Below are 15,959 nucleotides of genomic sequence, written 5' to 3' on the forward strand. Positions count from 1 at the left end.
GGAACACACACATTCTAGGGTTTAGATATTTAGTATTTCTTAATTCCAACACAGCAGCATGTTCCCTTTGTATGATGAACGATAAATAAAGTGTCATCCTCTCTACAAAAGTCACTTTTTATCTAAGGTTCCTCATACTGTTATTGAAGTACAGCTTAATGTCAACATTGAACGGAATGTTTCACAATTTAACATTTGGTATTGAGGTAAACTTCTTCTCCAGCGATTTGATCTTCAAAAATGCAATATGAAAGATATTATCCTACCATCATATTTTAATATATTAAGCTAAAGAGTCGGAAAAATGTTTATATTTATTTAATTTATAGCCTAAACATCCTTAAATCCTCTTTTTTTATTCACTCTGCCAACACTGCTAATAACTCAGCCCAATGAACGGAGAAGTCTGACTCACCCGTAATCATATTTCTCTGCCTCCGCACTGATGCTGTCAGTGTCACATACTCAAAGTCATTACAGGCCAGAGAGCGAAACTTTGATGTAAAAAATACGTGGGTGAACCTTATAAACAGAGGAAGTATTACTGGAAACGATGACGTTGTCAGCCACGCCTGCAACATGTGTGTAAAAAGAACCGTGTAAAAAGACCGAAGGATAATCAGAAATGTACAAGAACATTTAATTATAATGTCACAATGGAATATCATGGGTCAAAATACCATATAAATACAATCATGTACATGTCGTTATAATGTCGTAGCCTACTTAAAGTCATTTTAGACTTCTGGGAGAAAAATGATAAGAAAATAAACAATAGGACTGTATATATACTTTAGAGTAAATTATGCTTAATTTGTGATGAAACCAAGTGAGAGCAGACAAATTGAAACGAGATCTGGATTTTTAACATATTTATTTCTGATAAAATTGTCATGATTTTACATTTCTTACCGGAGATAATTTCACCTCTCAAATATTTAATTGATTTTTATTTGTAAAAATAAACACTGCATTATGTATATTATTGTTTTGCACATCCGTTGGTTTTGTCCTGATGTTGTTTTTTTTCATGCATCTGTTTTCTTCCGTGCAGAGAATATAAGATTATATAAATCCAGTTATTACATATGGGAATAACCTATTTTGACGGCTTAAACTAGGGCACTAAGGGGCATTGACGCTGCAAACTTGGCTCAAAAGACATTCACCCTTTCATCTGCTTTATTCGTTTGCATATACAATATCACTGTGCGGTAGATTCAATTTACGGCTCGCATTTGCAGCAGGTAAACTCTGCCAAACGCTGTACCCACAATGCAAAGCTATGCTAGCGAGTCCCTAGCAGAGAAGCCTGGCTGTGAGCAAAAAAAACAACAACAGGCTACTTTCCGAAGAAGGCAGCTGCATGGATAGCGACAACAACGACGACGACCAGGATTCCACGCATGCAAAGATATTTTCTAAAACCAAACTGCATCTTAGCCTTATAATGTGAGTACTGCAGGGTTTTGAGTGTTCTTCACCAGCCGAAGTGATATTAATCCGCTCCTTTAAGGGGAAACTGTTTGCAGGCTAGCTGGCTAGCTCGCTAGCTATCTGCGTCTCTCTATGTTTGAGTGTCTTCCGGCAGCAGCGGTGGCGGCAGCAGCGGTGCCATGAACAGTGGACTCCCAGCCTCAGCTGCTCCACTTGGGGGTGCCGGAATACCCAATGTAAAGGTGAAGTTTTGCCGATATTACGCAAAAGACAAAACCTGTTTTTATGGAGAAGAGTGTCAGTTCCTGCACGAAGATCCGTCCATGGCAGGCTTACCGCTGCACGGTGGCGGTAGCCCCGTCCCGTTGTCGATGGCTGCAGGTGGCGGGACTCCCGCGGTGTATTCTCTAGGCGGCTCCGTGGCGGCCTGTCCGGGGACCGGTGTGTCCAAGAAAAGTGAAACATTGGCATTGGGTCCTGCAGGCGCATCTCTCGAGGGGCAGCTGTTAACAAGTGAGTAACAATTACAGCAAAGACGAGGCCTCACACGGGGTGACTGACTCTGACTTTACTTTTGGGCCTTGTTGGGCTTTGTTAAAATCTAGCTCGGGGATTCATTGAGGCCTCGTCACCCCAAAACAACGTGGGTTACATTCACCTGCCAAACATGATGCAAAACCTTCAGTGTGCAGCTAGCACACATTGTGCTCGTTAGCGATCTTGTGAATAACGTTTTTTCCGGTGGTAATGTTGTAAGTTATGATTTGTGACAACGTGTAATATTAGCCATGCTGTTGCAGCTCGCACGGAGGAGGCCTGTGTTTTTGTATGACAGCTGTGAGTGGGGAAAAACTCCGGGACAGCTAGTGTAGCTATTAGCCAGCTAGCGTTAGCTTAACTAGCTTCAAATCGACCGCTTTAATAACTTTAATGCGTGTGGCTTTGCCTTCTAATAAGCTGTATCAATTGTAGTACTAGCGCCGTTAGTTTACGCCCTGTTAAATGTTTTAAGTGAACTGTATTGTTACTGATAAATGTAGTTTTAGTTTACTGTTTGCTAACATTAGCGTAGCCACGCTAGCTCTTCACGGGGCATTGATTTAGCATTGTGTTTCCCAACGTAAACAAAATCCACATGCAACTCAAAAGCTAATCACGTTCTCTTTAACCTGGAACCATTGAAACCAGTAACGCAATTTTTTGGGGGAAACGTGTATTAAATGATGCTCAGTTATATCGCCCTGTGGTAGACTCGAATTGTGGCTCACACTGTAATGTTAGTTGCAGAACTGTTTACATGCTTTTAAATTAGCTCTGTGTTTGTGGCTTAGCGAGCATGCAGTAGTACTGACATGCACGTGCATAATTAACTTTGTGGTTACAGAATTACAACTCTTATAGTTATATTAATCCTTCTGTAATTAGTTTTTGCTAAACTTTGGTTTCTGTCATCCACAGTCCCAGGGATGGAAGGTGCCACCCTGAGTGATTCCAATCTCACCAACTCTTACTTCAGCAGCAGCTTTATTGGGGTCAATGGGTTTGGAAGCCCAGCAGAGACTAAATACTCAATGATGCAGGTAGAAAAAGGGAAGCTGTCGATTCAAGTCAGTGTGAACATACAGCGAGAAAATTCATGTCATTGTCGTCACGTTGCTGTCGTAGGTCCTCACGTAAACTGAGGCACTACAATAGTTGTTGAAATGTTTTGCTTGTATTTATCTATTATATAGTTAGTTTAAATGTTTTATTTGAATTCACACATTTTATCATAACACAATATTTGCTGCTAACTTGGTGATAAACAGTTATGCGCATTAGAGTGTCTTCTGTAACATTTCTGATCTTGATGCTGTTCTCTTTAGCGAATGACTACCAGCAGCAGCTCTCCCAGCCTCAACGATGGTGCCAAGAACTTCAGCCACAGCACTCATGGTAAGACTCAGTGCTCAGCGGAGCAGTGTGCAGTACTCATCCATTGAATGTTGAACCACTGCTTAACTGTTACACTCTTTGGTCTCCACAGATCCAGTGAACTCTCCGACATCCTCACTGTTCAGTGATTTTGGTGCTCTTAGTATTTCCCAAAGGAGAAAGGTGAGCATACAAGCATCTTATCCAAATCAGTGAAGTGCTTTTTAAAGTTCATTACTGTTCTTTTTATATGAGCATGTAGTTGAGACTTAACTAGGATAAGTTTGCCATCCTTGTTTTTATTGCCTCCAACAGAAGTGGTAGATTTAATGTAAACTTTTCTTGTGCCACCAGACTCCTAACCCGGCAGCAAGTGAGTTCATCCCTAAGGGAGCTCCACATATGGCCACCATGGTTCAGTCCCCTGTCCAGGCCTTCCCCTCGCCTCTCTTCCCACATCCTGGCCTCAGCAGCTCTACAGCTGCTGCGCTGGCTCCTGGTGAGGGTTTTTGCAGCATCAACGACCGATTAAACCGCCTCATTATATCTGCTTTGCATCACTTTCTACACGACTCAGTTTTGGTTTCTTTCTTTAGCTCTGAAATTTTATAGTTGAGCAAGTTTGGGAATTCCCTCTTGTGTGCAGCACCACATGTGCTACTGTTGAAACAAAAGCAGACTCTCTGTCTCCAATTGCAGGTATGTCTCTTTCTGCGGGATCTTCTCCTCTCCACTCCCCAAAAATTACACCGCACACCTCACCTGCTCCACGTCGCCGCAGTCACACCCCAAACCCTGCCAACTACATGGGGCCCACAACTGCAGCTGACCAGGGTGCTCACATGATCCAGAAAGAAACTGTAGGGGGGACCACCTACTTCTACACAGACAACACCCCGGCACCAATGGCTGGGATGGTATGTGCTGCACATAGTGTGCTCCTCTGTATTTTAGTTAGGAAATACTAAAGCTGGGAATAGACTAGAATACTTTTGAATTCCTAACCAAACGCAAAGATGCAGATGACATTTGTAGAAATGGATTGTAAACAAGGAAACTGCATTTAAATCTGTCTGCATTTAATCCATTATCGGATCTGAGGTTCTTTTGAGAAGCAAGAGCGTTGACCCGCAAATTCCTGCATACGACCCTACACTTCAGTCTGTGAGCTGCCCCCTTTTTTTTTGTGCCGCCACTGCACATATTTAAAAACCACACTCATTGTGGCCAGTGTATAATTAGGCTTCAGATGGCATTTTGTTGCCTTCTTAACACGTCATTAAAATCCTGATAAGTGTTTCGTTACTTCATATTCATTTGCGTAGCTCTGAACTAATAGTTAAAAAAAAAAATTACATATCTGATCACACTGGTTTTCATTTCTCAATAAATAGGAAGCTGTGTTTTTCTGGTTTCATCGCAGGTGTTTCCTACGTACCATATCTATCCCCCCACTGCGCCCCATGTGGCTTACATGCAGCCAAAAGCCAACGCCCCGTCCTTCTTCATGGCAGATGAACTCCGACAGGTATTTTCCACTTGCGCACCTCCCTTTTTCAGTAAATATTTCCCTCTTCTTCATCGCCAGAGGTAATGTCTGATGTGATGCCCTCATATTTGTCTTCCAGGAGTTGATAAACAGACATCTGATAACTATGGCCCAGATTGACCACTCAGAGAACACAGGTACATTGTTGTCACAACAAAGGGTCGTTATTGATTCAATCATTTCTCTTGCAAAAATAATTTTTGCCATTCACAAAAAGTGTGCTTTGTATTGACAATTGTGACGCTATTGTTGGCTCACAAGTAAACAAACCTGCATTGCTTACTCAAACAAATGTGGAGTTGATTTCCTCATGCGAGTGTTGAAATGTGTTTTTGGTCTTTGAAATTTTTGCTTCATGTTTTTTTTTTTTTTCTTTTTTTTTTTTTTTTTGGGTCATTTGTCAGTCGTACAACAATGGGCGGAAATTGTGAAATTACACTATGATATAATCTAGTGATGATTTAGTATTGGTCAAAACAAATAATTCTTCATTTTGGCTATGACCTAGAACTTGCTTCAAGTTGTTATGTGTTTTTGATTGTGCGTGTTTGTGCATGTTATTTATGTTTTTTTCTTCTTCTGAAACTACGTCTGTCTTTGGTAGATGTACCGTCTGAGGTGGATAGCTACCACAGCCTCTTCCCGCTCGAGGCCCTCCCCCCACCAAACCGCATGCAGAAGACCAGCAACTTCAGCTACATCACCTCCTGCTACAAGGCGGTCAACAGCAAGGATGACCTGCCTTACTGCCTGAGGAGGATACATGGTAATAAATATGTTGATGACAAATTGTCTTCCAAAGTACTACAACACATATGTCACACAACCAAAATAGCCAATGTCAGGAAGTTTGTAATAATATATTGACTCTTAATGTTCTTATTTAGTAACTAAAGATTGTCTTCCAAAGTAGTATAACACATATGTCACACAACCAAAATATGCAATTTCAGGAAGTATGTAATGGTGTATTGACTTTTAATGTCTGAACAAATAAGAGCACTAATGAAGTTTGTTTTTATTTGTCATTTTGATTATGATGAGCAGTGCAGGACATGTGTGAGGATTCCTCTCGTACATTAGAATAAACATGAAATGCACGTGTTGTGGCTGTTATCCTATTCAAAGATGGTCCAGGGTGTTGTGATGGTGTAACATATATTTATATTTCTAATTGTCTATTTTCTGTGCCGTGTCTCTTTTAAAATGTAAACAGGTTTCCGCCTTGTTAACACCAAGTGTATGATGCTGGTGGACATGTGGAAGAAAATTCTGCACTCAAACTCTGTAACACTGAGGGAGGTCTTCACCACGAAGGCCTTTGGAGACCACTGTGAGTGTTTTGTGTATAACCATTTTTTATGTACACGACTCTATTTTTGTGTCTTCTGGATATAGTAATGGTTTACATGACCCAGACCTACACGCTCCACAATTTTATTCCATTATATAAAAATAAAAAAAAGCTCAAATATACAGTGGGTTGGTATACTTGTTCTGCAGTGTTGCATTCAAACTCTATTTAATGGATATTTGTCATCAACGTTTTGCTTTCTTTGCCCTCAAAAGTTAGTAGTAGTGATGAAGAACCCGATTGGCTGATAGAGAGCTTGTGCTGTCAGCAGACGAGCCGGTCACTAGGATTACTCTGAGCAGCATGTATGGAAATTAATCAAAATATAATAAGTGGCCGTTTTCAATCAGCAGCCGATCAATCGGTGAATCTGTAGAGCCGGACAAAGTGGCAATAATTAGCCTTTTAGCACTAAGTTTATTAACTTTCCCGTATGTCTCGGTTTGTCCTAGCGTTGGTGTTCTCCTATGACTTCCATGCGGGTGCAGAAACCATGTTCAGCAGACACTTCAATGACCCAGCAGCAGATTCGTACTTTACCAAGAGGAAGTGGGGTGAGTTGATCTTCCCACCCTTCCACCTTCACAATGAAAAGGAGCCAGCATCACCTCAGACGCCCATCTTCACCCCTCTGCTTCAAACATTTTGAGTTTGTTTACTTGGTCGCTAATGAGGTCATCAACTATGGTTTATTTGCGTGTGCGTTTTTTTAAGGTTTGCTGTGCCTGCAGTTGTGCTCACATCCGGTGTTTGAGGGTTTAGCGGTATACACAAAACAACACGTTTACTTAAAATAAAGACACATCTCCCTTCAAGCCTAGAGGCCTTAATCTACTCTTGTGGATGTCTTGATGCTTCAAAGAAGATTCAAGTGTTTGGAGTTTGTGAAGTTTCCTAGTTTGACAGTTAGCATGTGTGTGTCTGTGCGATTGAGACATGGGGACTTGAAGGAAACTGTGGCTGAAACTGATCCTAGGGCAGGTGCTGTCAGGTCTACTTACAGGAGTGCAGACAGAGGAAGCAAAACCATTTCGATCCTGGTCTTTGTCTAGTCTGCATCAAAACACTGATAACAAACTATAACCTATGAATTGTGCAGAATTGCACAGCGGGACATACTCAGAAATACCTCAAAGGAACTGCATCATAAAGTGCAAATTAATTTCTTTCTTGAACAGCCTTACGGGAAACACATTTTGGCCGTCTCAGTGTTAGTGTGAAATTATGGTTTGTTGTACAGTACACACCCTTACACTCAACACACAACGCCAGAGTAACATTACCCAAATACCAACCTTATGGTTGTGGTAAGAGTTACAAAATATTATATGCAAGACACAGAACCGAAGGTAAAAGTGATTTCTGGGAACAGTGAGTTGAATTTCCTCATTTTGTTTTGCTCATACTAGAGCTGAAGACCAATCGACAAAACATGAAAAGCCAATTATTTTGATAATTTTTTGTAATTCTTTAAGCAATAATGTCAAACAGCCCTGAGATCCAGATCTGCCATTGTGAGGATTTTAGTTTGATATAATTGTTAACTGAATATCTTTGGGTTTTGGACTGTTGTTCAGACAAAGTAAGCAATTAGAAGACGTCACCTTGGACGTTAAGAAAGATATGTTGTTTATAATGTTGTAGAGATTAATCAGCAGATTAGGTTAGTTGTGATTAAAATTTGGTTAGATCAACGGAAAATGACGTGTCTTACTGACATCACAACTGCGGGTTTATCCTGCAGATATGAACGCCAAGGAAGTTGATGACAGTTTGAGGTTCACTTCATGAGTAATGTCTAACCCTGCAGGCTACATTTGTGTGATAAAGCATGTCTCTTATGTGCAGGGCAACATGAACCTCCCCCGCCACGGCAGCATGCAGGTCTGCTCCCCGAGTCTCTGATCTGGGCCTACATTGTCCAGCTCAGCTCGGCCCTGCGCACCATCCACACCGCCGGCCTGGCCTGCCGTGTCATGGACCCCAGCAAGATTCTTATCACTGGCAAGACCAGGTACACGGCACACATCAGTACCTCATCATTCACCATGGGTAGATGAATATGTCCATCTCCTCCTGGGAGAGCGACCCCTCCTCTGTTGCTCTCCCTAAGGTTTCTTCCTTTTTCCTACACCGATGTGAGGGTCCCGGGACTGAGGATGTTGCATGTGTAAAGATTGTAAAGCCCCCTGAGGCAAATTTGCGATTTTGGGCTAAACAAAATGAATTGAATATAACTTATTAGAGCCTGCCTCTTATAGTCATCAATGGTGTACAGAGCAGCACGAATTTCAATGTTTACTGTAAATAGATTAAAAGCAGAAGTGTATTTTCAGTTGACGCTTCCCTTTTCACAACCTTGTGGTTGTGCGCACTCAATACACTCAGACATGCACGTAAACGATTGATGATAATGGTCTCTTGTCTCTGCAGGTTACGGGTGAACTGTGTTGGGGTGTTTGATGTCTTAACCTTTGACAGCAGTCAGACCAATCATCTTGCCCTAATGCCACAGTACCAGGTACTTTTTATGATGTCGTTTGTGGTCACTGACACATGAATATACATTAAAGAAGTGCTGTATCTCATCCACTTAATTTCAGCATGTGTAGGTAAGCACTTTTCAAAATGGGACTTTATCTGTGATGTGTGTTTTCGTTGTGTAGCAAGCAGACCTAGTGTCGCTGGGCAAGGTGGTGCTGGCGCTGGCATGTAACTCACTGGCTGGTATTCAAAGGGAGAACCTGCAGAAGGCCATGGAGCTGGTGTCCATCAACTACTCTTCAGACCTCAAGAACCTCATTCTGTAAGAAAGTTGTTATCCTTGAACCCTCAAAATAGAATTATAATCAAAGAATCCCAAAAAATATATTGTTCAGGTGCAACAAATCCAGAGTAGCCTATCAGACAAAGCTGGGATCTGGTTAGCCAGCGACCTTTGCTGCCATCGTATATGTTAGAGACGATTTTAGGTCTCAAACTTAGTCTATAGTCAGCCTATTAACATGAGTCTGAAACGGGCCAATTAAAAGTGTGTCAAGTTTTAAGTGTTTACATTGTCGCCTTTTGAATACCCATAAAAAGGCTGCTTTAAGACTCGAGTGTTGTCCCTTAAATGTTCTCTCTGAGTCGGGTTTCCGCCCTTTCCAACTCACCTGTAAACGGATGTCTTTGTGCAGGTATCTGCTGACTGAACAATCTCGCATGCGCAGCGTCAATGACATTATGCCGATGATTGGAGCTCGATTCTACACACAACTGGATGCATCGCAGATGAGGAACGATGTCATTGAGGAGGATCTGGCTAAGGTATGGATGGGAAGGGCGCTGCTTTTCTGTTAAATAACACAACGGGAGAGTTTGTGTTGCACAAGGCACGGAGCAGAAAGCCTGCATGAGTATGCATGCTTTAGTTGTGTTCTTGTCAGGGTGATATTCTTGGGTGGTGGCCGGAAATAGGCCATTGGTTTAGTGAGCTAGGAGGGAAGTTGTGTGCACACAGGAAGTTGTATGGTATATCGTAGGCTCCGCAGTCTCGCCTTGAATTTAGTCTCCCCGTGTTAAGAGTGTGAATATGTGAACCAACAGACCCTCGCCTTCTCACTCAAACCCCAACTTCCTTTTTACACCCTGACTCTGTTCACATCCACCCAACAATTTAGATATTCGTGTTGGTGTTTTACGTCCCAACCTCAAAAGACTTCTGCCTTTTGTTCGATGTCCATCGGGTCTCACAAGGTGTCGGCAACAAAAGTTCAGAGAACAGCTGATGATTAGAACAAGACAAATACCAGTCTGCAGTAATACACGGGGCTAGAAAAATAGTTCATTTTCTGGCCAAACCTGCTTGTGATCTGCTGATATCTGTGCTGAGAGAGAGAGAGAGAGAGAGAGAGAGAGAGAGAGAGGTTCTGGTTTATCAGACCATCTCTGCTTAATGTGTCTGCACACATGGATCAGTAGCTGTGTTTTTATTTGCTCGGTGAGCCTTTTTGTTACAGAAAAACTTTTGAAACTCAAAAACATCATTTTTAAATATACAAATCTGCACTAAGACCAAGAAGAACACAAAGTTTTTGTTTCATCTCTTATCAATCCTGAGTGTAACTGGTCCGTACTATGGAGCAGGGTTTCAAGAATGCAACGCCATTGTTGTGTCAAGCTGCTCACTGCTATTGTTTTCAGTTTTAGGTTTAAAGTATATACTGTATATATACGTTGTATGTTTTTCACTTTTGACTTCATTTAAACGAATAGATTTGAGCAAGAATACTATGTTCTGCACAGCATGCAAAGTTGTCGTCATTATGCACGTTCAAAAAAATACACATTATCCGAGGTGCTTCTGAGCTGAACGGGATTCCTAAATTGAACGTCCGTGCTCTTCTTGAGCAGAAGAGTCGACGCACTAATCTGTTCCTGCTGTCTGTGTTTCTCGACATCAGTGTGATATCTGCAGACAGCTGGTAAGCTAGCGTTAGCGACCCAAGAGGTAGAAACAGACTTAAATAAATAGAATCTGAACACTTTTCAGTCCAACTCTTGTCTTCGTGTGAAGAGATCAGATCAATGAGCAGAAACTTGAAGTCATGTTTTTGACCAGAGACCGCTAATCTAACCATCAGCTACACTACCGTTTGACTGAAAATAATCATTTTTGTGCATATTGTGATAACTCAATTTATCATGAACCCTACTCTAAAATGTAAAAACATGAAATAGATAAAGATGCAAGTCATTTCAAGTTGTTTGAGACAATGAGGAAGGGACTTGCAGACGCTATCTGTCCTAAAAATCAAGATGATCTAACATTTTCATTAGAAATTCAATGTTGGCAAACTCTGTTTCCACACAATAAGTAATTCAAGAGCAACTGGTGTTACACGATCGGTTAATTGGCTTTCAATAATTTTCACTTTGCTCAACAGTGCAGAAAGAAATTGACAGGGTGAGACAGAGAGAGAGAGAGAGAGAGGAGGAGGAGGAGGAGGAGGAGAGGCAGGAGTAAATTATATCTGCAGAGGTGAAAAGTGAGCTACAACTTGTTGACAATAATCTGATGTGGTGTCACAACAGCCAGTAATCCTCTGTGGGTGCTCATTTTAAAGTATTACAGCAGCTCGCCCACTTAACATTCAAATAAGTCAGCTGACGTCTTCATTGGTCGACAGTTGGTTGAGATGTTTAGGAGCTCTTTGAATTCATCCGTGATGTTGGAGCTGGTGATTGCTGTCTTGGACTTCGTTTAAGTGATAATTAGAAGAAACTGCGCACAAGAATGGATGCATTTAGAAGAAAATGCAGCTTCTTCTGGTTGACTTTTAGTAAGGAGGAAGTGTCTTCTGGAACTGGTTCCAGCACCATGTATGGACAGAAAGTCTAGCAACAGAGGTTTCAGTTTCTGACATAGTTCCCTGCAGGGATGGGTTGTCTTATTATTTTAAAGGTCCATTTTACGGAGCAATTCTTCCCTTATTACCATTAGAAAGGTTTGTTCATTCATTAACACATAAATGGTGCAATGTGTAAAATCTGGCCAGACTTTTGGTTCTAAACATTCAAAAGTAGAACTCACATTATCAACAGAATATGAAGAGGTTAGAGTGTTGACGTTACGTCAGAGACACCTATGTATTGTGTTGCGGAGATATCTACTGAAGTTAGCATGCTAACAGCTAGCCCCAACCCGTACCGTCTTGTGATACCACTTGTACCTCGACATGTGATGGTGAGACATTGGCACCCTGGTGGGCGAATGGTTACACATGAGATATGTGTTTTAATAGATGTGTTTTTCCCTCCTCTCCTGCCGACCTTCTCCTCCCGACTAACCCACCAAAACAAGTCGGGTAAATATTCATTTCTTTTTTTGCAGGAGGTGCAAAACGGCCGTCTCTTCCGCCTGTTGGCCAAACTGGGCACCATCAACGAGCGGCCAGAGTAAGCACCACTAGTGTAAAGATCCGCCTGCGTGTGTGATTTGTGATCGCGTTACTACTCTGTGACCTTGTGTTGTGTTGTGTGACTCAGGTTTCAGAAAGACCCGTCGTGGTCGGAGACGGGCGACCGCTACCTGTTGAAGCTTTTCCGGGATCACCTGTTCCACCAGGTGACGGATGCTGGGACGCCCTGGATCGACCTCAGCCACATTGTCTCCTGCCTCAACAAAGTCAGGGAGCTTTCTTCTCTTCTTCTTTTTTTTTTTTTTTTCTTTTAATGCAAACATTTGATCATTTTATCCATTTTAATGAACTGTTGTTGAATGTGTCACGCATCTAACACATGAACTGACTTAAAAGACGCATGCATGTGCCAATTGCAGAACTGAGAGAGTAAAAGTACGTCTATTATAGGCCTACCTCCATCAGTGGGATTTGGTTAGCAGCTGCTGATAAGTAGGAGCAGCGGACATTTTAATCTCTCAGATCATTTGACTATTTTACAGCCCTAAAAAATCCCCAAAGTAAGATCACCATCTTAACTTTGCTGTAGATTTATCAGAAGTCGTTCTATTTCCTTTTCTTACTTCTGTTCCTCTTTAACTGTAGTGTGTTATAGTTGTGACCTTTTGCACTTCACAAGTCTTAACATAACTCTACACTCACTAATATACTATTATACTAATCTCACATTTATCAGACCATCGGGGTAAACGGTAGTTCAGCACGACAGTTTACCCACCCACTTGCTTAAAATTAGGGCTTCGACTAAACAAGTTTTTCTCATCGTTGATTAATCCGTTGAATATTTTTGATAGTTTATTATTTGGTGTAAGAATGTCAGATGATATATTTTTAAATGAGGTTACTATCACATAAAAAAAAGAGAATCCTAAAATCCTCTTGCGAGTAACTAAGAAGTTTTGGCTGTTTTTTGCTTGAAAAATATTAATCGAATCTATCAAAATAGTTGCGGATGGATTTTTTTTTGCCTAATTCACTTATAGGTTGCAGCTTTACTTAAAATCCTTAAAAATCCTTAAAAATGTTGAATCGATACCTAAATGTTCTTCTCCTGTGTTGACACAGCTGGACGCTGGCGTTCCTGAGAAGATCAGCCTGGTGTCGCGGGATGAGAAGAGCGTCCTGGTCGTGACCTACTCGGACCTGAAGCGTTGCTTCGACAGTACCTTCCAGGAGCTGCAGGCCGCAGCCTCCGGCTCTCTGTAGCGCCCTCTTCGGGCCCGGGATGGGACTGCCTGTACCTGGAGCACACTATTGCACTACAGCGGAGCACCAGTCTCATGGAGATGACATCAGCATGGCGAAGGCAGCGGGGCGGGGCTTCGTGAACCTCAGTCACATACACTGACTATGTCCACCAGGAAGGCTTTTTCTAAAGTGTATTTTTTTTTAGTTTTCCTAAACCCCGCAGCTGAAAATCGTTAAATAAACAGGAAAAACAAACATAAAAGGACAAATACGGAAACTGTGACGAACGAGTACGATGACATTTTTTTAGATTTGGGGAACAAACAAGAAACAAACCATGAGGTTTTGAACTTTTATTGTTTTGTTTCTACATTTGGGGTTTATTTTTTCTGAGGAGGATGCACTAAGATTTTAATTTTTTTGTTACTTTTTTGTTATTTTTATCAATATGTGTGAGTGGCCTACAGGGTGCACAGAGAGCTAAAGTCACACACGGACATAAACACCAGAGCAGGTCAAACAAAAGAGCAAAAAAAAAAAATGAAATCCAGCTTTCTATTGACTGCGCCTCTCTTCCGGCTGGAGACCACACCCCCTTCATTGTTGACGCACTGGGAGACGGGACACGCACCACTCGAGGCTTTCATGAGAGCGGGACCTCTTTCGTGAGATGGGCCAGCCCACCTTTGCCTTGGCTGTTGGTTTCCCCTCAGAAAGGACAAACCACTTAGGCGGGTGGGAAGGGTTCCTAAAACTGGAGAAATAAATGGATTTTGGACATTTTAGTTCAGGAGAATGTGGAACATCAGGCTCGTGGGGGGGTGGCCTACCATGGACTGAGATTTAGGTGTGTTTTTTTTTTTTTGGTTAGCACTGAGGAAGGGGTGTCTTCTCCTGATGCTGTTTACCAAGTGTTTGTTATATGCGCAGCAACCACCTTTGGTTAATGGACGCTTTCGTGACATGAACTGCTCAAAGATGGCTCATTTTGGTTTGGCTGTCTAGCACTTGGTTGTAGCCCGAGGGTGGGGCTTCTGTTGAGGTGGAGCCACAGCTGCCTCTTTGTGGAATGTCCTTATTTTGTCCCCCGCCCGTCCTCCCGCCTCCAACGTTCCCACGTCCCCTTTCTGTCCCTCTCTGACTCTCTCCTCTTATTTCTGCTTTTATCCCCATCTTCACCTCCCAACAGGGGGTCTAGGCCAATTGAGGAAAAAAATGACACTTTTTGTGAGCTTTTTTCGAGCTGTGTTTTTCTCTTTGCTCGGATATTGTGCAGGAATGCATGATGGGAACTGGGAGGGCAATTTATTTTTGCCTCAATTCAACTTTATTATTCTGTGGACCAATTCCAGCAGGGGTTTAGGGAAAGGGGAAGGGATGGAGGACAAAGGAGAGAACAGGGCAACAACAGCAGTTTTATTTGGTTTTTAAATATCATGAAATACAAACATGGCGGAGACAAAACAGTGGTGCTCTCTGCTGCACTCACTTGGGTGGCTTGGATTTCTCTCAGGATGACGAACAGCTGGAGGGGCCCAATGATTGAATGTGTTTGGCTGTCATTGGTCACCCCCTGTCCAGTCAGATAGATGAGCTACAGTGGAGTGGGTGGGATGTCTTCAGGTGGAGGTTTTAGGAAGTGAGTGGCGCTGTGGAGGTCACGGTGTGTGAGGGATATCATGTTGCCCTTAAGTACGATTCATATTCCGTTGATGATTTGAATCTCTTTGAATCAAATTAACTTGTATTAATTTGGTGCAAACCGGCTCCGCTCTGGTAAAGAGATCAATCCAAGCTCTGTATAATTACTGTTCTTGATTCCTCTGCCTTATTCTAGTTCTCGGTAGCTTTTGACGAGTGCGCACAAGCAAAAGACTGTCGAAAAAACAGGGTCTCGTGTATGATACGCAGCGTCGTATAAGAGACAAATCGAGGTTAAAGGCGTAAACAACAACACAATGTCTTGGCTTTTACGTAAACTTTTCATGGAAGTGGATGATCTGTACTTGGGGGTAACAAACCTGCAGAGAGCTGGCTGTGTTAGATCATGTACTACTTCCTCTGTTTTAGTGAAATGAACAGGCAACAACATATTTGGTGAATGTGGTGCTTTAGAAAACACTGAAAACACACACAGAGATGCACACACATGCTCCCCAACTCGGTCCACACAATGTCAGTTCTCATATCACTATCTTCCACATCATAACACGCGCACACACACACACACACACACACACACACACACACACTCCGGTTGATATTAGTGATGACCTTCTTCTCCTCCACATCAACACACCTACAATCACCATCCTAGTATGTTTTATGCCCCTCTTGTGTTCATTGTCTCAAATTTTGCAATATTTGTGTGTACAGCAGTATTTTAATAAAGAATACCAAAACTGATATATGCATGATATCGTCTTGTTTTGCAATTGGGTACATTACAGCTTTTAACCTATACATGAAATATTTTAAAACGTGTTTATAAAAATGTAAAAACAGCATATGAGGTGGATTTTTAAAAAATGGGTTATAATTGTACTCTTCAATG

The 15,959-nt window shown here is 41.9% G+C and overlaps 1 protein-coding gene across 4 annotated transcripts; it reads left to right on the plus strand.

Moving 5' to 3' along the window:
- Positions 1 to 1,292: 1,292 nt before the first annotated feature.
- On the plus strand, positions 1,293 to 15,811 carry pan3 (poly(A) specific ribonuclease subunit PAN3). Of its 4 annotated transcripts, none has more exons than XM_076080180.1 (20): positions 1,293 to 1,452; positions 1,592 to 1,950; positions 2,896 to 3,017; positions 3,303 to 3,372; positions 3,464 to 3,534; positions 3,706 to 3,850; positions 4,051 to 4,268; positions 4,453 to 4,515; positions 4,775 to 4,879; positions 4,980 to 5,037; positions 5,505 to 5,666; positions 6,117 to 6,233; positions 6,707 to 6,808; positions 8,103 to 8,268; positions 8,688 to 8,775; positions 8,921 to 9,060; positions 9,434 to 9,563; positions 12,130 to 12,194; positions 12,285 to 12,423; positions 13,283 to 15,811. In XM_076080180.1, the coding sequence occupies exons 1-20, from the start codon at positions 1,367 to 1,369 to the stop codon at positions 13,421 to 13,423; spliced, it is 2,547 nt and encodes an 848-aa protein (XP_075936295.1). In that variant the 5' UTR covers positions 1,293 to 1,366; the 3' UTR covers positions 13,424 to 15,811. The 4 variants fall into 4 exon arrangements, with proteins under 4 accessions (XP_075936295.1, XP_075936296.1, XP_075936297.1 ...); XM_076080181.1 differs by having other exon boundaries at positions 1,294 to 1,452; positions 1,595 to 1,950; XM_076080182.1 differs by lacking the exon at positions 4,453 to 4,515 and having other exon boundaries at positions 1,294 to 1,452.
- Positions 15,812 to 15,959: the final 148 nt, after the last annotated feature.

The sequence above is a fragment of the Anarhichas minor genome, unplaced genomic scaffold (genome assembly GCF_050575085.1).
Source record: "Anarhichas minor isolate MPS153535 unplaced genomic scaffold, ASM5057508v1 ptg000074l, whole genome shotgun sequence".
Taxonomy (NCBI): Eukaryota; Metazoa; Chordata; class Actinopteri; order Perciformes; family Anarhichadidae; genus Anarhichas; species Anarhichas minor.

Excerpts from the sequence above, each read along its gene's own strand:
- pan3 (XM_076080180.1), top strand. The coding sequence starts at position 1,367 with ATGGATAGCGACAACAACGACGACGACCAGGATTCCACGCATGCAAAG. Across the intron at positions 4,880-4,979 it reads TGGCAGATGAACTCCGACAG|GAGTTGATAAACAGACATCT; the intron begins GTATTTTCCACT and ends TTTGTCTTCCAG. Across the intron at positions 5,667-6,116 it reads CTGCCTGAGGAGGATACATG|GTTTCCGCCTTGTTAACACC; the intron begins GTAATAAATATG and ends AAATGTAAACAG.